Source organism: Poecilia mexicana, unplaced genomic scaffold (genome assembly GCF_051168715.1).
Source record: "Poecilia mexicana isolate PSO_F unplaced genomic scaffold, ASM5116871v1 scaffold_7, whole genome shotgun sequence".
NCBI lineage: Eukaryota > Metazoa > Chordata > Actinopteri > Cyprinodontiformes > Poeciliidae > Poecilia > Poecilia mexicana.
In genome coordinates, this window is record NW_028263376.1 from 1,907,140 (window position 1) to 1,934,760 (window position 27,621).

Sequence of the window (27,621 nt, forward strand, 5' to 3'; positions counted from 1 at the left end):
TTGTTTTGGTTACTTTATTTAAAATGTGCTGCAGGGATACGAATTTACTAAATTAAAGTTTGCTGGCCTTTGAAAGGGCAAACTTACATTTTTATGCCATTATGATTATACTTGAAAATAGTCTCAAAGCTTAAATATTATGGTATATTGCAATAATTTATAAGGCAGTGTATCATCCACCAAGATTTACATTGTGACAGGCCTGAAGCTCAGTTTTCCTGTAGCCCTACATCCGAAGCAGCACCGTAAAATCCAGCTTGCAAGGTCACTCCTGTCTGGTGAACTCTACCTGGTCCTTGACGCACTCCACTGGAGCTCTGCGCTGAGGAACAACGTTGCACGCCATCTTCTGGCCAGTCTGGGTGACTGTGCAAACTTGGAACTTAACATGTTCCCCCTTCTGCAGGCAGTCTGCCTTGTTCGTCATCCCCATGATTCCAAAGGGATAGTTCTGCCCCTTGTCTTCACCTGGGAACAAACCAAACCTACTCATGTTAACCTGACTGGATGTGTTTGTAGGTTGTAGCTGTGCTGCTTTCTAACGTGACACAGACCTTCCTCAGTCACTTCAATGAGTCCTTGGTATTCAGTCTGGGAGGGATCCACGCTGCGGATGGGACGGATGATTTTTCCCGCCAACACAGACGCACCAACATCGTCACCAGTACCATTCACTAAACATAGAAAAATTTATAATATAAAAGACATGATAACCAATATTAAAATGAATAAAAACAAGTCATCCTCCCTTACCTGCAGCCACCTTGGTAACCTTTTCAGCACTAACTTTGTTTCCTTTCCCCTTAGAGAGAGTATATTCCACTGTGTCACCCAGCTCCAAATTATCCACATCCCCACACATTTCACTGAAAGAAAAACCAAAACATGGTGGCACTTTCCACATGTTCACCCCCAACCAATGACTCCACCCAGAGCTACTCTACCTGTAGTGAAAGAAAACTTCCTGGTCATGGTTTGCTGTCTCGATGAAGCCAAAGTTATCCTTCAGTGCAGCAACAAATCCGTGCAGTCGTCTGGAGCTGGAGGCGTTGCGGTTGAGAACCCTGATGGAAACTGCGCTCTGATGGCCCGTTCGCTTCACTTCATTGATGCAGAACTCCACCTAAAAAAGAACACACAAAAAAATTTAAATGTATTCTACCCAGAACTCAAGTGGTATAGTTTTAGCTTCACCTGGTTCAAAGGTGAAGCCTGGTAAAAAGCTCCTAAAAAACACCTTGGTCAGTGAAATTATTAATTGGTAAATAAAAAAAAAATAAAAAAGTCAATCAACAGATCTGCCTTGTACCACTGTGGGCTGCACGGTGAGAACTTCTGCATGGAGTTCTCCCCGGGTTCTCCGGTTTCCTCCCACAGTCCAAAAACATGACTGTCAGGTTAATTGGTTTCTCTAAATTCTCCTTAGGTCTGAGTGTGTGCAGGGTTGTTTGTCCTGTCTTTCTCTGTGTTGCCCTGTGACAGACTGGTGATCTGTCCAGGGTGACCCCCGCCTCTCGCCCGGAACATTAGCTGGAGATAGGCACCAGTAACCCTCCTGACCCCAATAAGGGACAAGGGTGAACAGAAAATGGATGGATGGAGATCTGCCTTACAACAGAAAGGCCTGAGCTTTTCACATGTTCGTGTTAGGAATGTAGTTTTAGTTCCATGCTGTGCTACAAATTATCAAACATTCACTAAAATATGCTGTTATTGCATTTAGGCAATAAAATTTTTATCATTTAAAAGAGTTATTTGTTTATTTGTATATTTTCATGAATTTTGAATATTGCATAAAATAAAGACAAGTCGTTAAAAAAATTGCATTTAATTTTACACCATGTCTCATTAATATTACCTTGTCTCCAGCTTGAGGGAAACTTCCTCCCTCCAGGTCTTTGACATGATACGGCACAGTGAGCTTCACACCACAGTCTTCATAGGCAATCACTCCCTCCTCAGCTTCCTACAGACAGGAGAGCATACTGCACTCATTACTGTTCCTTTAAATATGTGCAACACCTGAGAACTGAATCAAAGAATGAAAGACAAGTTCCTCACAAGGGAGGTGAAAGATGGCAATGTCTGAAAAACAACAACTAAACCAGTAGCATTACATGACAAAAAAGTGAAAACAGTCTGAAAGCATGAGCACAGCTAGTGTGTGCGTTATATTATTCTACAGTAGCTGTGGCTGTTAGCATCAGCTTGTGGTTAGAGCCTACAGCATAGGGCTGCATAATTAAGGTTTAGCTACTGGCATTACAACACAAACTATTCCAATTCTAACAAAGAAAATGAGCAGATTACTCAGATCATCAACTTCTTATGCCCGTGTTGATGTTCATATTTTCTTCGAGTTATTTTGAAACATGCAAAGTTCAGTCGTATTGGAGACAGCTGCCAAGACAGGAAGGTGACACGGCAGAAATATGGAGCCAGAATTTATGTAAAGTCCTCAATATGAGCATTACATAAAATGTTTGTGTAAAAAGAAAATGTTGGTATGATAGATGCAATCATATTTTAATAAAGCCGTTGTGTCAGATTAAAAGAAGGTATTAAACAAGCCCTCCAAATTAAAATTGTTTTATTGATTTCAATTGCCTTATTTTCATTTGCTGTTAGCTAAAAACTAAACATAACTTCAATATGTGTTATCAATGTGTTTTACTTGATCAACTGAGTTATTGAAATAAATGAACAATTTAATAACCTTTTATTTAACTTTTCAGTTTTTGAAAATTTAATTCTTGGAAAATATTTTTCTCCAGTGGATTCCTTGTGTTTCCATAGTTCATACTGATGTCATCATGCCCAAGAACTACCATCTTGTTTGACAAGAACATTTTACAGCTTCTGTTAATTTCAACTTCAAATTTAGGTCAACTCACAGGGGAGATGATTGAAATAAAAGACACTTTTTAAAAATATTTTCTGCCATTTGTAATTTTTTTTGAGGAAAAAATAAATAATTTAAGCTACATCGCCCAGCCCTGCATCATCACCCACAGCCGCCATTTAAAATTCTTGCAGAAATTGCTGTTTGATTTATATTGTCCAGCCCTTCTAGGATTAGGTAATGCAATACCATGCTGCCGACTATAAACAAAGATATGAAAGGGCCTGAGGCCTGAACACAAACCTTTTCTACAACTTTCCCCTTAAATAAATAAATAATAAATAAATAAATAAATAAATAAAATAAAATAAAAAAATCAGAGAAACTGTAAACTATTAGACAGCATGCCTTATATGGCAAAAAGTTTTATAATTAAGACTGGTCAACTGACACACAAAACTAAGGCATTCTTTGTGCTAAATGTTAGTTTCTCTCTAAAACAAGTGGCTTCATGCCGGTCCTACCTTGTCTTTTTTCTAACCAAAGAAGCATGAGCAGGGGGAGGTCATTGAGGGAGAAAACAAAGACCAGCATTAGAACTAAAAACTGAGAGGAGGTGGCGAAGAGGGACGAAAAACTACAACAATGGTTGGAAAACAAGTAGGGCAGGTTTGGGGAAGATACTCCTAGTTAGTGCAGAAACGTACCTTCTCCTTTCCCTTGGTGGGGCTCGCATTCTTGTTGGAGGCCGACACGACTTCCTTCTCCACGACGCCCAGAAACCGCTGCTCAGACTGGGTGTGGAAGGACACCGTCCCTTTGGGAAGCTTCTTAATGCGAACCGCATGGTTTCTCTGAGCAGACAGCATATCCTGCCAACGACATTTCCTTAAGTTTGGTAAGTGACAAACAAATCAGAATATACTCGCTTTAGCCAGTTTCAGGTAATACATACTTTTGTGAAAAGCTTAACAGAACCTACAGGCACAACAGTGAACTCCACTTCATCCGAGATGTGCAGTTGGCTTTCCTCCAGGACCTCGCTGAAGTGGAAGAACATTCGGGCATCTCGATCCACGCACTTTATGAAGCCGAAGCCGTCGCGTATGGCTGCAATCACGCCCTGAGGGAGAGCGAGGGTTGAGGATCAGACACTCTGCTTGATGAACAAAAGGTCAGAACAAAATAAAACTCAAACCATTTCACGGGTCTCCTTGGTCATGTCGAAGGTGTCTGGGAGGATTTCGATGTTTGTAGCCCTCTCTAGTTTGTCTCTGCGGTCAGTGGAGATGTTAAACTGAATGTGGTCTCCCTCCAAAAGAGTCACCTTAGACTTTGTGTCCTTCTCTCCAAAAGGAAGCTCCTTCTCAGAGAAACCGATCCTCGTACTGATGCGCCCAGGCAGAGGGTCACTCTACAGGAACAGAAAGGACTTGTTAGCATGTCCAGTTTATACATTTCTATTCTCTTTGGTTTCCTTTTAAATTGCTCTGATTTAGTATTCTAATCACCTGGTTTTTCGTGGGAACCTTGGGAATAACTTTAACAACAGTGCCTTCGAATTGCTCAATGCTTATGTCTTCAAAGATGACGGTCCCCTGAGGGAGCAGGCGCACATCCGTAGCTACTTCCTTCCCCTGTGGGAACAGGAATCGGTCAGGTGGACATTCAGCAGCACAGATTAATGTTTTATTCAGAAAAAGCAGCTCACGTTTCTGTCTTTGATGGTGAACTCCACATCATCTCCAGCCTGAAGAGCCTCCAGGTCGCCCTTAAACTCGCTGTAGTGAAAAAAGATCTCCTTCACCACATCTGCCCTCTCAATGAACCCAAAGGCCTCCTGAATGACAAAAACACAACTTTGATACTTAATGATTCCAAAAGCAGTAGAATTAAAAGGTATTCACTCTGAACTTTTATTAGGTTGCAACGACAACCTTTAATGGTTGTCGTTGCAGACAACCAATCCAGACAGGGATTTCATTAGCCGGACGCCCACAATGTTACATTCATGTAGAATTTTGAAGTGGAAGAAAAGGAGAGTTCGTACAATTCCACTGCATAAAATGCCAATAAAGTACACTGAGATTTGAATCAAATACTTTTGCAGCATTATACATCTTTGTTATAAAGCAACACTTACCTTTGTAGCACATACCACACCCTGGCACCTCGCCTGCTTTTTCTTCACAAGCTGAATATTGCGAGCACTCACTGCACCAGTACTGAAACACAAACAGGCTGTTACTATGAAATCAAGTCCAAGCCACGATGATCTCCTGAATTCATATTAAAACATACTGCTTGTTTGTCTCCATGTAAAAGCTGACTTTGTCGCCCGTCTCCAAAGGGACATTCCCCTCCACATCATCAGGAGTATAGGTCAGATAAAAAACCTCCTGCAGTCAACACCCAACAGCATTAAAGGGGGTTTGGAAAACAAATTAAAATAACAACATTGAAAGTGTTTCTTTGCATACTCCATTTCTTTCATAACAAACACTCCCAGTGGGAACCTGACCCGGAGCGGCCTTCCCATCCAAGTTCAGTGGGACAGATGAGACGACCTGCAAGAAAGGGGGAATATTTCAGGTGTAGGCCAACACGCACTGCTTTGCAAATCACAGCAAAAATCATCAGATCACATCCCACATGTAATGATGAGTCAATTTGTGAGAAACGTTATTAGAATGAATTTAACTGTGTGTAGCTCAATGTGTTTTGGATTTTCATGTCTGAATCCATGAGTTGATAAATGTTCAGATGCTTTGACAAAGCGCTCTGAACCCTGAATTTGACAATTAACCAAATCTCAATGGGTCAAATTTAATATGCATTTGAGTTTAGACTAAGACACTAAAAAGATCATTCCCAGAGACATTGATCCATTCATTGTTCAGTTCATGCAATAACCTTCAGCAATCAGGTGTGCAAAGTAGGGATGTCCCAGTCAGAACCTTTAGTCCAAAATACCCCTCAATATCTGTTTCCATTACAAATATGCATAAAACTTTGATATTCCGCAATTTCAGTGTTTCCATAAATAAGAAATACAATTAAAATCATGTGATTGCAGTTAAAATCCTTCTTAGGCTGCAGTGGTGGGAAGTAACGAAGTACAAGTACTTCGTTACTGTACTTAAGTAAAATTTTCATGTATCTGTACTTTACTTAAGTAGATTTAATAATGGGTACTTTCTACTTTTACTCCACTACATTTTACAGTATCTGTACTTTCTACTTCACTACATTTCTTCAAAAGTGTCGCATTACTCATTACATCCAAGTCGCGTCGCGCTTTTTGTCCGTTAAAAATGTGAAATTCAGGGACTTAAGGTAGCGCCGTAAAATCCAAGTAATAACGTGACTTAAGTGTCTGTTGTCACCCATCACCTCCACCTTTACTCGCACGCGGAGCTCCAGACATGCGCAGTAGTTTCCTCTGAGCGGGAGAAGATGTCTGTGTGATCGTCAGTAATATAATAGCGCTGCATAAATCACAAGATATGGCGACATGCATCATATGATACATGTCGCCATACCGTCGCTTTCACAGACGGTGGGGACTTCGTCCAACTTTTAGCGTCACTTGGAAGGAACGCTTAAAGACAGGTAAGATCTGTGGACGTGATGCTAGCAAAGCTAGCTGTACAGAGAGACGTCTGCGATGAAAAAAAGTTGTCACTCATGCGCTGAATTATTGTGTGGAGGTGTTGACTGAGGTGTCGCAGATAAGGAACAACACTGTGACCAAAGTCTGCATTGATATGACATTCAGGAACGATCCGATTCTTCTGGACGGATCTTTACTGATTAAATTTATTTCAGCTCTAAGTATTTAATATCTAGGTGTTTTATGGGAATGTGGATCTTTCAGATCAATTTGAGAAGCAATTTTGATAGGTAAAACTTTTTTTTTTGTGTCACATAGCGCCGGGTGCTGGTCTTGACTACAACTCTGCTACGTGGCTCCTCAGTTGCATATCCTCCCCCACCCACCTTATTTCCATCCCCTTTCTGTTGGATTTCTTTCAAAATAAATGCCACTAGTGGCAAAAAAAAAAAGTGAAGTTCATGCTATGTTAGGACAGGCGACGAGATGTTTCCATCCCTGAAATTATGATGCATAGAATCACATATCTAAGTCTAAACTGTGTTACAGAGTAAATGCAATAAAAACATGCTTTATCTGTGGCATTGTTCATTAAAATGCACATTTCTAATGTGTTAAAATTAAATACGATCTGTTCACTTAATGATATTGTATTAGGGATTAGGTAATGCATTCAACAAGTACTTTTACTTTTAATACTTAAGTATTTTTAAAAGCCAGTACTTTACTTTTACTTAAGTACAAATGTTAATGTGGTAGTTTTACTTTTACTTGAGTACATTTTTGTCTGTGTATGTGTACTTTTACTTAAGTAAATTTTTTGAGTACTTTCTCCACCACTGTTGGGTTGCCACCTTATCGTGGTGGAGGGGTTTGAGTGTCCCAATGATCCTAGGAGCTATGCTGTCTGGGGCTTTATGCCCCTGGTAGGGTCATCCAAGGCAGACAGGTCCTAGGTGAGGAACCAGACAAAGCGCAGCCCGAAGACCCCTATGATGAGTCACAACTTTGGATCTGGCGTTCCCTTGCCCGGACGCGGGTCACCGGGGCCCCACTCTGGAGCCAGGCCTGGAGGTGGGGCACGATGGCGAGCGCCTGGTGGCCGGGCTTTTACCCACGGAGCCCGGCCGGGCTCAGCCCGAAGAGGAGACGTGGGTCCCCCTTCCGATGTGCTCACCACCTGTCGGAGGGGCCAAAGGGATCGGGTGCAATGTGCTACGGGCAGCAGCCGAGGGAGGGGACCCTGGCAGTCTGATCCTCGGCTGCAGAAGCTGGCTCTTGGGACGTGGAACGTCACCTCTCTGGTGGGGAAGGAATCAGAGCAAGTGTGCAAGGCTGAGAGGTTCCGGCTGGAAATAGTCGATCCCACCTCGACGCATGGCTCTGGTTCTGGAACCAGTCTCCTTGAGAGGGGCTGGACGTATTTCTACTCTGGAGTTGCCCACGGTGAGAGGCGCCGGGCAGGAGTGGGCATACTTGTTGCCCCCCCCATCTTGGTGCCTGTACTATGGGGTTTACCCCGGTGAACGAGAGGGTAGCCTCCCTCCGCCTACAGGTGGGGGGACGGGTTCTGACTGTTGTCTGTGCTTACGGACCGAACAGCAGTTCAGATTACCCACCCTTCTTGGAGTCCTTAGAGGGGGTACTGGAGAGTGCCCCTTCTGGGGACTCCCTTGTTCTACTGGGGGACTTCAACGCTCACGTGGGCAATGACAGTGAGACCTGGAGGGGCGTGGTTGGGATGAACGGCCCCCCCGATCTGAACTCGAGTGGTGTTCTGTTGTTGGACTTCTGTGCTCGTCACAGATTGTCCATCATGAACACCACGTTCAAGCATAAGGGTGTCCATATGTGCACTTGCCACCAGGACACCCTAGGCCGCAGTTCGATGATCAATTTGTCATCTTTTCATCGGACCTGCGGCCGTATGTCTTGGACACTTGGGTGAAGAGAGGTGCGGAGCTGTCCACTGACCACTACCTGGTGGTGAGTTGGCTCCGGTGGTGGGGGAGGAAGCCGGTCAGACCTGGCAGGCCCAAACGTGTAGTGAGGGTCTGCTGGGAACGTCTGGCGGAGTCCCCTGTGAGACGGAGCTTTAACTCCCATCTCCGGCAGAACTTCGAGCACGTTCCGGGGGAGGTGGGAGACATTGAGTCTGAATGGACCATGTTCCATACCTCCATTGCCGAGGCGGCTTATCGGAGCTGCGGCCGCAAGGTTGTTGGTGCCTGTTGCGGCGGCAACCTTCGAACCCGTTGGTGGACACCTTCGGTGAGGGATGCTGACAAGCTGAAGGAGGAGTCCTATCGGGCCTTTTTGGCCTGTGGGACTCCAGACGCAGTTGATGGGTACCGGCGGGCGAAGCGGCATGCGGCACGGGTGGTCGCTGCGGCAAAAACCCGGGCGTGGGAGGAGTTTGGAGAGGCCGTGGAGAAAGACTTCCACATAGCTTCGAGGCGATTCTGGTCCACCATCCAGCGTCTCAGGAGGGGGAAGCGGTGCAGCACCAACACCATTTATGGTGGGGATGGTGTGCTGCTGACCTCGACTCGGGACGTTGTGGGCCGGTGGGCGGAATACTTCGAAGACCTCCTCAATCCCACCAACATGCCTTCTGTTGAGGAAGCTGATCCTAGGGACTCTGGGTTGGGCTCTCCAATGTCTGGGGACAAGGTCGCCGAGGTGGTCAAAAAGCTCCTCGGTGGCAGGTCCCCTGGGGTGGATGAGATCCGCCCGGAGTTCCTTAAGGCTCTGGATGTTGTAGGGTTGTGTTGGCTCACACGACTCTGCAATATCGCATGGACATCGGGGGCAGTTCCCCTGGATTGGCAGACTGGGGTGGTGGTCCCCCTGTTCAAAAAGGGGGACCGGAGGGTGTGCTCCAATTACAGGGGGGTCACACTCTTAAGCCTCCCTGGTAAGGTCTATTCAGGGGTCCTGGAGAGGAGGGTCCGTCGGATAGTTTAACCTCAGATTCAGGAAGAGCAGTGTGGCTTTCGTCCTGGTCGTGGAACACTGGACCAGCTCTACACCATCAGCAGGGTCCTGGAGGGTGCATGGGAGTTTGCCCAACCAGTCTACATGTGTTTTGTGGACTTGGAGAAGGTGTTTGACCGTGTCCCTAGGGGGCTTTGTGGGGGGTTCTCCGGGAGTATGGGGTACCGGGCCCTTTGATACGGGCTGTCAGGTCCCTGTATGACCGGTGTCAGAGTCTGGTCCGCATTGCTGGCAGTAAGTCGGGCTCGTTTCCGGTGAGAGTTGGACTCCGCCAAGGCTGCCCTTTCTCACCGATTCTGTTCATTACTTTCATGGACAGAATTTCTAGGCGCAGCCGAGGTGTTGAGGGGATCTGTTTTGGTGGCCTTAGGATCGCATCTCTGCGTTTTGCGGATGATGTGGTCCTGTTGGCTTCATCAGAACGTGATCTGAAGCTCTTGCTGGAGCAGTTCGTGGCCGAGTGTGAAGCGGCTGGGATGAGGCTCAGTGCCTCCAAATCCGAGGCCATGGTCTTGAGCCGGAAAAGGGCAGAGTGCCTTCTCCGGGTCAGGGGGGTCGTCCAGCCTCAAGTGGAGGAGTATAAGTATCTGGGGATCTTGTTCACGAATGGGGGAAGAAGGGAGCGAGAGATCGACAGGCAGATTGGGGCAGCGTCTGCCGTGAAGCGGGCGCTGTACCAATCCGTCGTGGTGAAGAGAGAGCTGAGTCAAAAAGCGAAGCTCTCGATTTACCGGTCGATCTACGTTCCCACCCTCATCTATGGTCATGAGCTTTGGGTCATGACCGAAAGAACAAGATCACGGATACAAGCGGCCGAAATGGGTTTCCTCCGCAGGGTGGCTGGGCTCTCCCTTAGATAGGGTGAGAAGCTCGGCCATCCGGGAGGGACTCAGAGAAGAGCCGCTGCTCCTCCACGTCGAGAGGAGCCAGTTGAGGTGGCTCGGGGCATCTGGTAAGGATGCCTCCCGGATGCCTCCCTGGTGAGGTGTTCCAGGCACGTCCCACCGGGAGGAGGCCCCGGGGAAGACCCAGGACACGCTGGAAGGACTATGTCTCTCGGCTGGCCTGGGAACGCCTTGGGGTTCCCCCGGAGGAGCTGGAAGAAGTGGGTGGGGAGAGGGAAGTTTGGGCCTCCCTTCTGAAGCTGCTGCCCCTGCGACCCGACCCCGGATGAAGCGGAAGAAAATGGATGGATGGATGGATCATGTGAATTAGTTTGTCAAAATAAAAATAAAAATGCTGTGCCATGTTCCTCCTACCACTTCCTGCTGTCTTGTTCGTTTTTTCTACCAGTAGTAACCTGCAGTTGATCACATGACTGGTGTGAGGTGAAACAATGTTTCCACTGCAGTCTGGCAAAATACAACAGGATGAGGTGAATAATCCTTGCACCAAGATAATCACCTCATCCTGGTGCAAGAACTATTTCAAAAACCTGAAGGGTTTGTTTCTTTTCAAAATTGCTGTTTCCATTAAAGCAAATGTATTCTTGCAATTCCAAATTGGGCAATTTTATGGTCAATGGCAATGAATCTAGAGTCATTTATAAGCACACATGACAAAGTCTGATAACTCAAAAAAAAAAAATCAAGAACAAGGGTAAACTGACAAAGAGCATAATCTGGACAATCTGTAATACAGTTTTGCAAACTGTTTAAACAGAAAACCTAAAAAGAAACAAAAAAGTCAAAAATGGCAGCATGTATTACTGAGAGTTGTAGTACAGAGAAAAATCAAACTTTAAAAAGCTAAATTCATCAGTATTTGAATTTAGTTGGGTATACTAAAGTCAGATGGATCAGGACATCCCTAAAGCAAAATGACAAAGAGAGAGAAATTCAAGTCATGTAAACGTAAGGGGGGGAAAAAAAGTCACCCATATGTTTGGAGAGAGGGGAAACAGAAAAACAACTGATTTTCTCAGTAAAGCTGACAGACAAATGACAACCAAAAATAAAACGGTGCTCTTAACTGGATGAATATAACCATGCAGCACAGTAAAGGGATAGGCGTGCAGGTCTGGCCCCACCTGGCCCGAGATGCGCTCCTCTGGCAGCACTTCTGGCTTTATCTTAAGCAGCTTCACTGCTATGGGCTTGCCAGTGCGCCTGTCAGAGGACACCTCAAACTCTACATCATCTGAGAGAAGAAAAAGCAGACAAAACTTTAGAGAGATTCAAAGTAGCAACAGAGGCTTCGATTTTGTTCTACCCAGGCATCTCACCTCCTATTTTAAGCTCCTGCAGGTTCCCGTTATACTGGGAGCAATGGAAGAAAAGACGAGCCTGGCGCTCTGAGCACTGGATGAATCCATAGGAAGTCAACAGCTTCTCCACCACACCGGTTTCCCTGATGCCAGGCCCTGAGCCGTTGGCATATGCAGTGTGTCCATTGTTATGAAGCATGCCTGGGTCAAAACTCATCTGAAACGAGAACAAACTGGTAAATGCATTTGGAAGGCATCAGTGCAAAGCATTTCCAAACACAGGAGTGGAAAAGGCAAATTAATGCAGTTTTTGATGCAAAACTTTAAAAGAAAAAACGTGCAATAATAAAATTTTGAGAATATGGTGAGAAAAACATTAAAATAAAAATACATTAGAACCTTCTGGGGGAAAAAATAATGTCAGTATAGCTGACAACACCCAACAATATCCAACAACTTGTGAATATTCTCAATTTTATCATGCAAAAAAAACACAAATTCACTCAAATTACTACCAACTAAAGCATCCAAGCACAGACTGAGTAGTTGCATGCAGCTGCTGGGTCGAACGATTCATCTAACCCACCAACGTCAGTGAATATGCTAGAACTTGATGTAAAAAAGCTGCAAAAACTTCCAACACCCTGGTTAATTTTTTAAATTCTGCCAACATCTACACGCCATGCTGTTAGCAAAGGCGATGTAACAGCAGAGCAGCTCAGCCAACATGGCCACTGCTCAACATTTCCCCTTACTGATCTCTGATATAAAGGAGTCCGCTTGTACTTTTTACTTCCAGGGTGAGGGTGGCAAGAGACAGAGGAGGAGCGGGGTATGGGCATTGGAGTGGTGGAGGTATCGGGGGCCGAGCCACCGCTGCGGACAACAGGGGGTTCAGAGGAGCCCCTTTCCATTTCTGACACAGGGGACAGAGCAGCAACACACTGTTGGGAAAGGAAGAACTTTATGCATGTTGCTTACTCACAATTTACCTGCAATGATTGGCCATCACGTGTTATGTTTAAAAAAAGAAAAAATGTCTTAAAGGGATAGTTCAACTTTTTTCAAATGAGGTTCTATGACACATCATCCCCACTGGGAAAGAGTCAAATCCTCGGACGTGGTAGGCTGCAATGACACATTTTAGCCATTTTAAACAAACTGGAAATGTTCACACTTGTAGGACACATTACAATATGAACAGATATTAACAGTCAATAAATGAGTCTCAGGTTTTCTTGGCATTTTCCCCAAGTCAAACACAAAACGTTCATGTTACACTAACATAGCAACATGAAGGTTGATCGATCCGTTGATCGAACGCTTGTTTTGGTGTATTTTCCAGGTTTGCACCAGAATTTACCCCCATTAGACCCACAATAAGCCAATCAGGTGGATCGACAGTTGGTAAATGCAACTTCAACATAACTCAAACTTTTAACTGAGAAAAAGACAAATGTGGAAGTTTTGACATTTTTAAATAGTTAATACCTAGTGTCTCCAAATCCGAGGCCATGGTCTTGAGCCGGAAAAGGGCAGAGTGCCTTATCCGGGTCAGGGGGCCATCCTGTCTCAAGTGGAGGAGTTTAAGTATCTGAGGATCTTGTTCACGAATGACGGAAGAAGAGAGCGGAAGATCGACAGGCGGATTTGGGTAGCGTCTGCCGTGAAGCGGGCGCTGTACCTGTCCGTCATGGTGAAGAGAGAGCTGAGTCAAAAAGCGAAGCTCTCGATTTACCGGTCGATCTACGTTCCCACCCTCATCTATGGTCATGAGCTTTGGGTCATGACCAAAAGAATGAGATCAAGGATACAAGTGGCCGAAATGGGTTTCCTCCGCAGGGTGTCTGGGCTCTCCCTTAGAGATAGGGTGAGAAGCCCGGTCATCCAGGAGGGACTCAGAGTAGAGCTGCTGCTCCTCCACGTCGAGAGGAGCCAGTTGAGGTGGCTCGGGCATCTGGTCAGGATGCCTCCTGGACGCCTCCCTGTTGAGGTGTTCCAGGCACGTCCCACCAAGAGGAGACCACGGGAAAGACCCAGGGCACACTGGAGGGACTACGTTTCTCGGTTGGTCTAGGAACGCCTTGGAGTTCCCCTGGAGGAGCTGGAACAAGTGGCTGAGGAGAGGGAAGTCTGGGCCTCCCTTCTGAAGCTGCTGACTTCGCGACCCGATCCCGGATAAGCGGAAGAAAATGGATGGATGGATAAATAGTTAATATCGATCATTTCCTTTTGGTTTCCAGGATTGACTTTGGTTATTTTATTTCACTAGCCTTTCACTATTCTATTTACTTTTCTAGAAACTCATTTTATATATATATATATATATATATATATATATACACAATACAAAACTTCAATTAAGAAAATTCAAACTATCCCTTTAATATCAAAAGTTTATTCCACAGCTTCACTTCTCACCAATTTCCTGATTTTATATTTTAAGACGCTCATTGACAAAGATTTCAGACGGTTCTTTCAGAGTTGTTTGTAAATTTAAAAGCACGTGTTTAGAAACACCATAGCCTAAAAATCAGAGAAAAGAACGGATCTGCAACCATGACAACCTTCGATTAAAGAAATGTTTAGCACCAATAGCCATGACAATAACAATGTTTTTTAACAGTTCACAGAGAAAGCAAAGGAACATATTGACAACCAGTTATAATAAAATGGTTCAAGTGCATTGTTGCCAATTAATATAAAAAACAAAAACTACTGAAGGAGTCAAAACACAGACAGTTCAAACAGTGGTGCATCTACAGTGAACACAGCTGATGATGGATTATGGGTAATGAAGGGGAATCCCAGAAAAGCCTCTTTTAGATCATGTTCTGGTTTATCACGATAAACATCAGTTTACTCTCAAAAGAGATTTCAATATTTTGTTATGTTTTCATTTGAAAATCAGAGCACACAGGGTTTTAGTGATGGGTGGGCACTTCACGCAACATTTCTCCAATTTTCTTGTTTTTTTATTAAAAAAAAAAAAAAAAAAAAAAAAAAAGGTAGGGGCATGCAATCCAAACATGATTTGCTCCAAATGTCTTAAGGAGACTGTGCTGCAAAGTAAAAACATAAGTGGAAAATTAAAAAGAAAAATAAAGACTCTCCAGGAATTGTGAGGGAAAAATAAAAAAATCCTTCAGTTTATTCACAGACACATCCCTCACCCTGCAACAATGCAACTGAGCAGAGGCTAGTCTCGGGAGCCCGGAAAGAATGAAAGATTAGGCCATTCACAGCAAAGATGCAGGGCAAGGTGGGTGGATGGGCGTTTGATGGGTGGGGACTCGATAGGAGGAGGCGGGAAGGTGAAACTTACGGATCGGCCATATGGCGACAGGCTGAGTCCCACAGGGGAGGTGCTGCTCAGGTCAGCACTAACAAATGCGGTGGGTGGTGACGCAGGCAAGGTAAACTCAACAAAGCCTTTCCAGGGGCTGCCCATATTTTCCCATAAACTTCAACCAAAGTTGCTTGAGCACTTGCCGAAGTTGTTTGAATTTCTGCTTGATTTTTTTGTTTTGTTTTGTTTTTTTAAATGGACAACAGTTAAGTAACCACCCAGTGATACACGGCTGGATGTCTGCAAGGGTGAAGAGAGGAACAAACATGATGGGTGAGGAAGGTCAGCCAGTGTGCCAAGTGTCACTCAGAAAGGAAAACAACGATGTGGACTCTCCGGGAATTGTGAGGAAAAATTTAAAAATTCAACCCCCTCCAAACGGAGGTGGGGGCAACTGGTTGGACGGGCCAGTTCGTCTTATTTATCCAGAGTTTAAAAACAGGCTACAAGTCACTGAGACGAGAAAACGCAATGAGGAGCTGGTCATTTCTAACTAAAACCTGGTGTTCTTTCAACTTGGAAAGTATAAAAGTCTAAAAATCTACATAAGGATTCACTTATTTTCTGATTCAATAGTAAATCCTAAATGATTTAGAGGCAGGGAAAAAACAGCACAGAAAAATGCTTCATGTAGAGATGCCAAGAAACAGCCTGGTGACCAGGTCAAAATCATTTACAGTTCAGTGAATCTTTCTGCTACCAGGACACCAACACCACACTTACTGACGTTACTGTTTGTAGAAAACCCCACAAAATAGGCCCTCTAGGAAGATACAACCATAAATATTAATGCCAATTCACTCATCTTTCACAAATTTTGCATTGCATTCTGCAAATCTGACCCATCACCTCAACTTGACTGAATTTTGACCAATCATCTTAGCCCCTTCTAACTTAACTTTCTGCTTCATGACATCACTTGAAAGACAAACCTGGAAGATGGAAGCATTCCTTCCAAAAATCATTTTGAGATGTCCTGTATGATTTGCATACAGTTCATGTTAACTTGAATGACCAATATGGAGTTCTTCTTTTAGACTTTAACAACTCCTCAGGACGTGGTTGTATTTGTATTAAGGGTGACATTTCAAGAAGGTATTTAATGTTATTTGCAGTTCAAATATTAGCCATGTTAAAATTATGTATTTTTTTGAGGGAAAAGGCTATGTGCAGCAGTTTAAACTTTTATCCAAGATCATATGCTGAAAATCAAACCTAGAACTTTTTGAAAAAGGTGTCGCAAAAATCAATTAATTTTAAACTGCAACAATCAAAAAATGTAAACATTACAACATCCTGAAAGGACTAATATTAGCTTTATTATGCATCAGTGAAGTTCTCAGAAATTAAATCAGAAGAAGCAAAACAAAAAAGAAAGACATAAAAGTTGGGGAAAAAAACCCATTTCACAGTTTTTGAGGAACAAAAAAGGAGCCATGTGTTTTATCAGTGTGTAGTGGATAGTCTATCCCAGGGGTGGGAAATCCTGGTCCTCGAGGGTCGGTGTCCTGCAACTCTTAGACGTCTCCCTGGTCCGACACACTTGAATCCAACAGCTGAATCACCTCCTAAGTGCAGTCAGGTTCTCCAGAGACCTGCTAATGACCTCATTATTTGACTCAGGTGTGTTGAAGTTGAGACACATCTAAAAGTTGTAGGAGACCGGCCCTCGAGGCCTGGAGTTGCCCACCCTTAGCATGGCAACAAATAAAAGCATACAATTTTAAACAGTGGTGGCAGTAACTGTGACTCACCTTTACCGTTTCTTTTATCTTTTTTCTCTGGATCTTGATGACTTCGCAGAGCTTCACACACACAAACACATACACACACTTTAACACATGCACGCTCCTAACAGATTTCTGGCACAAGACCAAGGTGGTTGCATAAAGTAAAAAAAAAAGAAAAGAAAAAAGAAACCTAGCACACAAAAGGCAGTTGCAGGTGCGATAACACTGCTTAGAAAAGTTACGGAGAACAAAAAGGTGGAGTAGAGAGACGGGGGAGACTATGGGAGGTTACTAGCAGAGAGCAGCCTACTCTACACTTTAGTGGCGAGTCGGCAGCGTAGTTAGGATGAGGAGGGCTAGGAGCAGCGTTGGGACGTGTGCTTTGTCAAAGCTGTTGAGTAGGCACAAACTTCTTGTTTCAGATCAGTTTTCTTCTTAGAATATGCTTGGGCATAGGATTGCTTCTCTTTCACGTTTCAGTTGGGCTGATGTGCGTGTTCTTTGGTCGTTTCAGGATTTTTGTTTCTCTTGTGTTTTTAAATCCTTGAAGTGATCCTTTTCTCCCCCCACTTGGCTTCAGTGTTGCAACTTTTTTTTAATCTGGGAGGTTTGTCTTCAGTTCCTTTAGTTGTGATCTGAACTTGAAGCAGTTGCGGATGGTACAAAAATTCAGTTCGGTTTCACTTCATACTGTTGGGGGGGGGGGGGGAAAAGAAAAGATTGGGTTAGAGAGACAACCAAATGCAATGCATCCAGGTAAACATCTAGGGTTAATGTAAAGAGGCGAAAAGAAGACTCCAAGACACCTGACGTGAACCTCAAAAAGACAACAAATTACTTTTTTGAGTTACGAGAACGGTTTGAAAACTACTTAAATTTTCATCCATACCGCTGCTATGTTTTACAATCTTTTTAATGAGATGCAAGAAAAAGTGCTGATTGCAGTCTTCTCTGTACAACCATCATTTCAAATACCCCTGAACTCTGCTGGCCAGTTAGCTAAAAGCAAGCCGCTTTTCCTTGCTTACAAGTAAGAAAACTGGACTGTGTCATAACATTTTCAGGCAGGAAAAACAGTAGGAACAATAGTTACCTTTTTTAAGTGATTAGATCATGTCATATGTTCTTTTCAGACTTTATGCAAGTATGGTGAATTTTATTCACTTATACTGAAATTGTTTCATGTTGTTCTGATGTTGGATAACAGCAGTTTCACATTTTTCCTGAACAAAAACACGACAACAACCGTGAGCACATGTCTTCGAAGGCTTTTAGAGGATACACAATTATTAACTGCTGCAGTAAAAAGAAAAATATTCTCAGATATCTAACAGGTGCACAATATCATGAAGTAAACATGTTGAGAAGAACCAAAGACAAAAAGATCCACTTGCTGTGGGCGGTGACATTCATGGCTCCATTTTAGACCAAATTTCTTTTTCTACTACGGATACAATCTACCATTAAAACCATTGGTTTTGAAACTAATAGAATAAATCCTGGGAACACATGTGTGAAGACTGGTTTATTTTGTAACTCAAACCCAACTAGTGGGGTTGGGGAGAATGGAGAATGTTGTTGACCTAAATACACTGCTTTGTAAACACCCAGGCCCCCCAGTGATACTTGATATGGTGTCCTGTGTCGCAATGGGTCTGATCCACATCCCAAAGCCTACAACGCGAGGTCATAACAAGCTTCAACCTGGTGAATGTGAAGCTCACAGGCTGTTGGATTTTTTTTTTAAATCAATTTACATTAACCTTACACTGTGAGACACACTAAAGAATAAAGAGTAGTAAATAAGTTATCAGCCATCTGGTCATGAATTGCTAGTGTGTTAAAGGTCAGAGAACAGAGTGAAAACAGCCCTGGAGAAAAAGTACAAAAAACGGGGGGGGGGGGGGGGTAATATGTGAGCAGACAAGCTGAAAAAGGCTAATCAACGGCGTTAGTACAGTTTGGCCTGATAACAATTAAACAAGTAGAAGAAAAACCAATACAATCCCTCTGTTATTGAAAGGCCAGGACCTCGAACTATTCCTAGGCACGAAAGGCAAGCGCTCTGACAGAGCCAGGCATGTGACTTCCTGACAATCCGCTATCCTCAGCTGGAACAGAAGGCATGGCCTGAGCCAACACGTCGCAGTATGCAACGCCATCGAAAACGTCACATCCAGGCTAACCGAAGCTAACAGGTTCCACTGAAAAACACACTAAACTGGGTTGTGTCATAACATTATAATCACGGGGACATTAACTCCCCATCGGATAACTGTATAAGAAAGCAACAGAGACAGCATTAATGACTCTCGTCGCCTTAATGACAAGATTAGAATATCGCTTTACAAACAGCCATTACGCCCCAGGCCTTTCCCACCAAGAGACATTTAATCAACGAGGAATAGTATGTGTGTACTTGGTTATTGTGAGGCATATGCATTAGGTTACCCTACTTTGGTTTCCAGGTTAGCAATAAAATGTAACTCGGAACTTAATGGTGAATTATTTCTAAATCAACTATGTGGTTTACAAATAAGACGTTCAATAGAATCAATTACACTAAACCTGCCATGGCTACATTCATTCAATAGAAGGAAAATCTACAGCAAAACCAGCCTGAGATTATATAAAACTTCATTCCAGAGTAATGTGAGCAGTGGCCCATTAAATTTAAAGTATTTGTTTTCGTCAGGCAGAGAGCAGAGAACAAAACGGTCTCTAGGCTAACGGCACGAGGACTGGAAAACAAAGAAAGCACGTACGAGGCTCGAGCACACGTTTATGACAGTTTTGAGTATTTCTGTTGGATTTGACTTCGGTTTGACAAAAATAACATCTCTTACATATTATGGGGACATTTTGTAGTCATTACGAGCTTATTTATTCAGGTTTTGGTCAATGTCGCCGAGTCGTTCTTGGAGCTAAGTGGCTAGCCTCAGTTAGCTCCATCATGCTGCCGTACTCCCCGGCCCGTTGTGTGTGATTTATGCCGAGGCGCCCCCACCCAGGCCCGACGCCTGCGTTAACATCAAACGACAGGCACCAAGCTTACTTCAAGAGCTTCGTTAGATGATAAAAAGAAAATTCGCCACTTTACGTTACAAAAATACATTTTACAATTTAGCGAAACTGAATTATTAACAAAAACTTACCCCAACAGCTTTCAGCACTGTCACCAGCGCCGCTAGAAGCAGCACGGCACATTACGTAGTGATTAGGGAGGCGGCTCCCGCGATATTTGACAACAACAGATTCCAGGAAGGATAGAAAAACCTTCTCAGCTGGCTCTGAAGTCCCGCGATAATACGCGGACGGCAACAGGACACAGTTGTTTTGTTTGTAACGATTTACTTTGTCAAAAACATTGAAATATAGTCGTGTTGCTTTTTCTATTATAAACACGAGTCATAGCAACAGATATTAGGGATAGTTTAATACTTACAAAAACAACTAATTCCCATTCCCATTCCATATATTCTTCTTAGACCCTGGGGATTATTTTAGAGCAGGGGTCCCCAAACTTTTTCCTGCGAGGGCCACATAACTGTTCCCTTTTCTGGTCGGGGGCGGTCTTAGTTTTTCGAGAAAGAAACCTTAGAAAACTTTTGTTGACGGGGGGGGGGGCTGGATTACTGCCGACGACATATTCGCGTTTGTAGATAGATTTTTACCCAGAATGCAAATGGAAAAAAACCGTGAGCGAAACGGTGACTGGTACTGACTAGTATATATTCTATTGAGGGGAACTAAGTTTCATATCTACTCAAGAGCTCCCCTGGTGGTTAAAGAAAAATCCACATATATATATATATATATATATATATATATATATGGAAAAAAAAAACACTGAATTCTCTCTGGTATTGTTCAGGGGGCCGGACCAAATGAGGAGGCCCGCGGGCCTTAATTTGGGGACCCCTGACTTAAATTGTTAACTGTGGTAATTATGTTTGTGTAATGTAGTAACCATGTAGTGTTTAATATAATTATTAAATAGATAAAGAAACAGCCACAAACCTTATGCCTTTGGTCCACAATAACAGCTTTAATTTTAGCATTTCCTCTCATCCACATATTTCGTTGCCAGATGTGTAAAATTTACAAAAAGAAACAATTTAAATGTAAAAGTTGCACATATGTAGATTACTCAAGAGAAGCTATTTACAATAGTTTTTGCAGAACTCTACACATCAATTCATTTATTAATAGAGACTTATAGATATTAATTACAGAATAGATACACAAAGATTTCATTTCTAACAGCTGCTAGCAGTATTGAGTGTTCATCCAAGAAGTGTGACTTGCAGGAGCAGGGAGGCTCTGTACTGGTTTCTCCTTTTAAATCAAGAGGCCCATGATAGCTTGACTAGGCAGCAGATGTCCCACAGCTGATTGACTGAACCTGCCATGGACAGAGGAACAAGACCATCTCAGATATGGTAGGTTGTTAGGTCGGCTACTGCTGAGAAAGATGGACAACAAAACAAATGGAGAAATTATGAATCACATCAGAATATGTAAATTTAGCAGATAGAGCTTAAATCAATATTTAAAATGCTTTTCTAAACAACAGTGTTGGAAGATGTCAGTGATTTTAGTGAAACTTAACAACACAGCACTGAAAGGCAGCGGTGTATACGTTTCCTAACTGTGGCTAAAGCTGCTGCTAGCTGGTTTACACTCCGATCGGAGGCTGGTTCCTTTAAATACAGTTGGAGAATGGTGAATTGACAATTACTGATAAAGGCTAACATGTAAATACTGTTTTATTACAGTTAATACAGAAAGTGAACCTTTTAACGTTACAACACTGACAGACAGCGGTGTATATATTTCCCCAACTGTGGCTAAAGCTGCTGCTAGCTGGTTTATTCTCCGATGGGAGGCTGTTTATTTTATAGAGAGTCAGAGAATGGTGGATTGACAATGAGAAATAACGGTTATCTAACACTTAAATGCTGTTATTATTAACCTTACCTTTTATTATATCCTTAAGATAATGAGTATCCGTGAATTTTTCAGTCAGGTTTCCCGAGGCAAAATCACACCGGAAGTAGATACACAGCTTCGAGTTATGGCGGCCATTGTCTGACGTCACTGTGAAAAGGGACTATCGTGCCGGCCAAGCGGTTCTGCTTAGAACCACCAGCTGATTGGCCGCTGGTTGTTAGTCAGACGTTGATTTTCCGTTGACAGCTGGCTCTCACTATCTTTTAGCTCTGCTAATTCGCGTGCGTCTTGAGTCAAGCTGTTCTTAAAAACATGTTGATATTATGGTGCAAATTCCGATTTACAAAAAATGTAGCAGTAAACTTGTCAATTTTCTTGCTTGACGTGTCATATTTCATTTTTGCTTGGCGGATTGCTGCCGTCCACTGGCATATTCGAAATTTAATTTTATCAAGAATTAAATTGAAAATTATTTTCTATATCCTAATATTTGTTGTCATACTTTTAATTTTCCAGTATTTATAACATTGGCAATAAAGATGCAATTGAATTAAAAATCTGTTGAAATATACTTTTTTAATTCAATGTGTCTTTTGGTATGTAATCCCAAAGGATAAACGGATAATTTTGCAGTCATGCCGCAAAACTTATAAGAAAAATACTGTTAAAAAGCTAATGGTTGTATCGTTTGAATTGTTCCCACAGTAAACATACTCAAGGGAAAGTCTCAGCTAGCAAGCAAACGTTAAGACTACGTCAAATGTTCGGACTTGACTTTCACGAACGTTGACTGAACATTCGCTCCGAACTTTCGCGCATTATGAAAAAAAGTATTTTTACTGTAAAGTTAAACTTTAGGCGCTTCCGCACTGCACGGAACGGTTCCAGCCCTGTTCGCATTACACTGAGTGCGCCATCGAAGCGGTGCCGGACATCATTTTTAAAACTATATAGTAGTTAGTGCTCTTCTACTTGGTCTGGACCATGTAAAATGTGAGTCTATTAAATGTGTAAAACTTCTACTTAGACCTAAATGAGGGATTTCCGAGCTTTCATGTGTGCTTGAATGCAGCACAAGAAAAGGCGACGGGATGCGGAAGTGACGTGACATTTTGCCCTACACAACCGACAGAGTTAACAAAAATAGTTATTTTTGTGTGTCTGTGTACAGTTTTTCTTCTGTTCACCGTCACAGTCTCACAGTAGGTGCTGCATTGCTATGACGACGTTTCTATAAAGACTCTCGGGCTTTTTGGCTTCACAAGCCTCCATTTAGAGGTATTTCCACCCGACGGTTCAAGCCGCTCTCCTACGTCACAGATCCAACTTGTCAGTTTTCCGTCAATGGCGTGTACTTTAGAGAAAGTGTTGTGCGATGCTCGGACCCTTCTGGACAGACTGAAGGAGCACGACACGGCCGCTGAAGGACTGATAGACCAAACCGGGGCCCTCGGACGGAGGGTGCAGAGCATGAAGGAGGTGGGGAATGCTCTCCCAGACAAGGTAGGATCGTCTGTCCGGCTTCACTCTGACAGTATAAACGCGGCAGACCGATTCAGTATAATGTATAGCTATCAAGAAAATAATATGTGGCGGGAGCAGTGTGATAAAAATTGGGAACTTAAGTTTAAAAACAATATTTTAATAATTGGTTGCAACAACTCCACTAAAAAGTTACCTTTAAGGCACACAGACCCGCTACAGATGAGGCTTGAGACAATCTCACAATGTAACAATTTTTATTTATTCCACAGTTGTTTGTTTAATCAAAAATACTAGTCTAAAACCACTCACACATTAAAAGTCAGTGTTAGCGCAACTCAGGGACGGGAGTGCAATTCGGGGTAGTGTCCTAAAAGAAAAACACAGCAAACAAAACAAGGCAAAACAAAAGAAAATCGTGCACCAAACCAAAAGGAGTACCACCACCCGGAAAGTCCACCACCAACACCACGAGCTGGCCGTTCCTGTCAAAAAAAATATAAAGGAAAGAGACATTCAAATTACAAACAATACAATTATGCAGTTCAGCCCACAATCAATCAAGCAGCAATAGTCCAAATTAAGAGTCTGTCCGGGGAGAAACCGATCCGCTGTAGCAGACGCCACTCAGAGCGGCAGTAGAAAGATAGTCCGAGCTGATCACCAATCAGCCCAAATCAGCCACACTGGACGAGTAGGAGCCAGCTTTACGCCGACCAGGACGGCGGGCATGAAGCCAGCAAACAGGACGACAGGTAGGCAGTCGACAGATTATCCAGTTGACAGGCGGACCGTCGGTCGAGGACAACCAGAACAGCGGGCAAACAGCCAGCCAAGGACAAACAGCAGCGGCTATCAAAAATAAATGTTAGAAATGGAATCTAAAAGCATCCAAACTCCAGCACTTCACCTACCGCTGAGCTCTTTATGTAGTGCCTCTAAAAGGAAGGAGGAAACGTGGAGCTTGTACAGGCGGCGGCGATCAGAGCGTCGTTAAGCGCATCATTTGCGCGCACGCATTAATTTGCAGCTGTTATGCAGAAAATGTAAATAAATCACAAGTAATAAGTTTGCTTGAAAGAGGTGAAGCCTGCCTTACCTAGCGTGCAGCACCAACAAACACCGAGGTCTGAACCGGAAGGAAAACAACGTCATGTCAACCAGGTGAGGGAGGGTCCTTTATATACAGGCAGGCAGCGCCACAACCAATTAGATTTAGGCACTTGTGTGGTGTGTTCAAAGGCCACAGGCATACTGCCACATTCAATAGTAGAAATTTGTGTGAACAATTATCTAAAGAGTGTTTTGTGCAGCTGCATTTAACCGACCATGCGCACAGTGGTGGCGGAATCATGATGTGTGCAAACTTTTTTCAGTGGGGTCAGGGAAGATATACTGAGTTAAATACAAGGCAACCCAAAAAACTTTAGTATATTTATTTAATGTACTGGTGCCGATCAAATTAACAACCGAGATGCAGTTGAGGATCTGAGGCCGACGTAAATAAGCGTGCCACACTTTTCAGATTTGTACTTTCAAAAAGCTTTGAAAACCATGTAAGAATTTGCAGTATTGAACCAGAACATCAGAACAGTATTAGTTAACGTGCATGACTTTTTCCTTACAAAACACAACAAAACAAGGTTCATCCTGCTAGAGCGCTGATCCAAGAGGATTCATTGGATGTGCGACCAGTTTAAAATCTAAACCTTCAAATGCTTTTCCCCTCTCTCTGTCACCCATCATCATTTCTCTCAGCACACAGAAGACAATACAGATATTCAAGAGCTGACAAAGTACAAGCCCCATGTCCTCCTGACTCAGGAGAACACTCAAATTAAGGAGCTGCAACAGGAAAATAAAGGTAACGCTCACTCCTGACAATTTGTTTTGGTTGACGGTTTAAGTTGCACTAAGACACTTTACGGCCTCTGCAGAACTGTGGCTGTCTCTGGAAGAACATCAATACGCCCTGGAGCTGATCATGGGTCGGTACCGAAAGCAGATGCTCCAGCTGATGATGGCAAAGAAGGAGCTGGACACCAAACCGGTGCTCAGCCTTCATCAGGACCATGCCAAGGTAAGTTTTGTTTACGTCCCCAGATGACAGTTATTTTCTCATAGCTGAGATGCTGCTTGTTTTATGTAGAGTTCAACGGTTAGCTGTTTTTTCTACAGGAAGTGCAGAGCCAGGTGGAGCGGATCTGTGAGATGGGCCAGGTAATGAGGAGAGCAGTGCAGGTGGACGATGAGCACTACTGCTCCATCCGGGAGCGGCTGGCTCAGCTAGAGGTGAGCAGCACTGGGACTCGGTTGCTGTCGTCAGTGAAGTTTCAGAACGGCAGCAAATTATTTGTCTTCATTTAGCTTTAAATGTTGCCAGAAACCTGCTATTGGTGCACCACTAATATTTGGTCGCCTTATGTGTACTGCTGCTGTCATTTTTAAAAAGTTTGTCCTGAACATGTCAATGATTGTGAACTTTCCAACCATCATATCGCATTTCTAAAGACTTCTGATCGGAAAGCACCACTTTGTCCTGAGAAATATCACATCTATGAATTAAATCCCACAATGATTAGCATTAAGGGTTTTTTCTATTTGAATGCATTTTAGTGCAGCTTTTATACAACTATAAAGATGTCAGTCTAATCCTGTAGTTGTATCCATCCATCCATCTTGTATGCGTTGTTCTCTGGGTCTCGTTCAGATTGAGAACAAGGAGCTTCGGGACCTTTTGAACATCAGCAAAGGGTCGTTGAAGACGGCGAGAGGTGATGGTGCCCAGCCGCCATCACCCCCACCAGCAGCCCCATGGGAGCATTCCCCACAGGCGGCGTCTGATGAGTGAGCAGAGCAGCTTCTGCCTGGACTGTGGCTGGGCAAAAGAAAAGAAACCAAACAAGGCAGGAAAGAGGGTTGTGGATTTTCTGGTGAAGGTCACTTGAACACAGCATTTTAGCTTTCATGAACATTTACCTGTGTGTGGGTTATGAAAGCTCTTGTAAAGCATCACTTTGTACAGTAATTGTTTGGTCACTGCTGTCATGTTAGAGTGGATTTATCATAACCTGTGATGCTGATTAAATGTTTGGTTTGCCATTAAGATAGAAGCATCAAAGGAGATTTGTGTTGTATTTTGGAATAAAGACATACTTACTCTTAGAGATACAGAACAGAAAATGTTCAACTGCTAGACAGTGGAAACAAATTCAGGAGCAGTATGTCATTGTAACAACAGAATTCCTCATTATAACAAGAAATTAAACTCAAACAAGGTTTGTCTATACTGAGATGAGTTTTATCTTGTTGAAAGCATAAACTTTCTTTTTTTTAACAAAATGAGTTTTATATCTCACTATAATGAGGAAGTTTCTTCTGACAGATGCCAACTTGCTCAAAAAGCCATAAAGTTGCTTACCATGACCCTCCTTCTCATCCTGTCTCATCCAGACGACTCCTACAAATTCCAAGAGCTGTTGCTGTTTTACTGTTACAACCTTTATTTTTGAAAAGAGAATATATTTTGGTTTTAGTGAGATATAAATCCCATGACAACAATTTTCTTTTACTTGGTTAAAACAATCTTTTTTTTTTCTCCTTTGAACAAGATGCTGCCTCTGAATTTATTTCCAAGCTCTGGCAGCTTCTGTTCTGCAGTTTCTACCTCTCGAGTTTACATTTGCTACATTCACGTTCTCATCTATTTCCACTGAATAAGAAAATCGACAGCAATGCCTGTTACAAAAGCCAGCTGGTTCACCCCACACAGTGTAAGACTGCGTGCACGCTGCCAAGAAAATAACTTTTCACAAAGTTTCACCTGCTGCACATAATGCATTTATACATTTAATATGTTTATTAGTCACATAGAGTGGATTTTCATGTTGAAGGGACTATTCTCAGTTTCCAGATTTGGAAGCAGAGGAAATGTACCAAACCAGCTCATAACACGTCTTTGTACAAAGTAAAAGATATTCAAATATGCCAACATTTTGTGTAATTAAATGTTTGTTGTTAAAAACTGTAAATTGTCATCTCAGGAAATCAGTGTAGACATTATGACGACGTATAGGAGTGTGTCAAATAAAATGTGAACTGTACATTTTGTTGGATCATTTGTTTTAATTGGCCAAGAAATATAATGCCTTTTTCATATTTTGTCACATACTACCACAAACTTCACTGCAATTTAAAAGGAATATGCACAATAGACAAAATTCAAAGTAGCACACAGTTGTAAAGTGAATGGAAAGTCACATATGGTTTTCAGTTTGTACCTATATGTTTAACAGGCATCTATGTGCCCAGCATGACACTGCCAACACCAAGCTCTGTTGTATCGATGGTATGTTCAGGGTGATGTTAGTTTCAGTGGTATCAACTTGAAGGAAAATAAATTAATGCCACTTTTTTCAAAAGCTTTGTGGTAAAAAAATATACTTTTCC

The 27,621-nt window shown here is 43.0% G+C and overlaps 2 protein-coding genes and 2 long non-coding RNA genes across 10 annotated transcripts in view; 1 reads left to right on the forward strand and 3 right to left on the reverse strand.

Moving 5' to 3' along the window:
• The window catches only part of csde1 (cold shock domain containing E1, RNA-binding), a 29,088-nt gene extending 8,881 nt beyond the window's left edge, over window positions 1-20,207 (reverse strand). Inside the window, exons 1-17 of one of the 7 annotated variants that reach the window (XM_088006858.1) lie at window positions 20,183-20,207; window positions 16,762-17,427; window positions 11,677-11,875; window positions 11,425-11,591; window positions 5,323-5,409; window positions 5,144-5,241; window positions 4,986-5,067; window positions 4,554-4,682; window positions 4,354-4,479; window positions 4,041-4,256; window positions 3,798-3,965; window positions 3,550-3,714; window positions 1,859-1,966; window positions 945-1,123; window positions 754-866; window positions 555-674; window positions 290-468 (exon numbers count right to left, since the gene is read on the reverse strand). In XM_088006858.1, coding sequence (XP_087862984.1) covers window positions 290-468; window positions 555-674; window positions 754-866; window positions 945-1,123; window positions 1,859-1,966; window positions 3,550-3,714; window positions 3,798-3,965; window positions 4,041-4,256; window positions 4,354-4,479; window positions 4,554-4,682; window positions 4,986-5,067; window positions 5,144-5,241; window positions 5,323-5,409; window positions 11,425-11,591; window positions 11,677-11,875 — 2,136 coding nt within the window. In that variant the 5' untranslated portion in view covers window positions 16,762-17,427; window positions 20,183-20,207. Of the gene's footprint in view, window positions 1-289; window positions 469-554; window positions 675-753; window positions 867-944; window positions 1,124-1,858; window positions 1,967-3,549; window positions 3,715-3,797; window positions 3,966-4,040; window positions 4,257-4,353; window positions 4,480-4,553; window positions 4,683-4,985; window positions 5,068-5,143; window positions 5,242-5,322; window positions 5,410-11,424; window positions 11,592-11,676; window positions 11,876-12,413; window positions 12,603-14,983; window positions 15,583-16,761; window positions 17,428-17,830; window positions 17,951-19,892; window positions 19,998-20,182 lie in introns of those variants that run through there. The other 6 variants (XM_088006861.1, XM_088006860.1, XM_088006859.1 and 3 more) reach the window with 6 other exon arrangements.
• A 558-nt stretch (window positions 20,208-20,765) lies between these two features.
• Window positions 20,766-21,824, reverse strand: LOC148158224 (uncharacterized). The gene is made up of 2 exons (XR_015763694.1): window positions 21,718-21,824; window positions 20,766-21,199 (listed from the first exon to the last, which is right to left on the reverse strand). It is a non-coding gene; the product is annotated as an uncharacterized LOC148158224 (long non-coding RNA).
• Window positions 21,825-22,765: 941 nt separating this feature from the next.
• sike1 (suppressor of IKBKE 1) lies at window positions 22,766-27,275 on the forward strand. Its single transcript, XM_014979192.2, has 5 exons — window positions 22,766-23,193; window positions 24,931-25,036; window positions 25,110-25,252; window positions 25,351-25,464; window positions 25,883-27,275. Exons 1-5 carry the CDS (start codon window positions 23,035-23,037, stop codon window positions 26,021-26,023), a joined length of 663 nt encoding a protein of 220 aa, XP_014834678.1. The 5' UTR covers window positions 22,766-23,034; the 3' UTR covers window positions 26,024-27,275.
• LOC148158225 (uncharacterized) lies at window positions 23,413-24,200 on the reverse strand. Its single transcript, XR_015763695.1, has 2 exons — window positions 24,087-24,200; window positions 23,413-23,657 (listed from the first exon to the last, which is right to left on the reverse strand). It is a non-coding gene; the product is annotated as an uncharacterized LOC148158225 (long non-coding RNA).
• Window positions 27,276-27,621: the final 346 nt, after the last annotated feature.

Excerpts from the sequence above, each read along its gene's own strand:
- sike1 (XM_014979192.2), top strand. The coding sequence starts at position 23,035 with ATGGCGTGTACTTTAGAGAAAGTGTTGTGCGATGCTCGGACCCTTCTG. Across the intron at positions 25,037-25,109 it reads GCTGCAACAGGAAAATAAAG|AACTGTGGCTGTCTCTGGAA; the intron begins GTAACGCTCACT and ends CGGCCTCTGCAG. Across the intron at positions 25,253-25,350 it reads TTCATCAGGACCATGCCAAG|GAAGTGCAGAGCCAGGTGGA; the intron begins GTAAGTTTTGTT and ends TTTTTTCTACAG.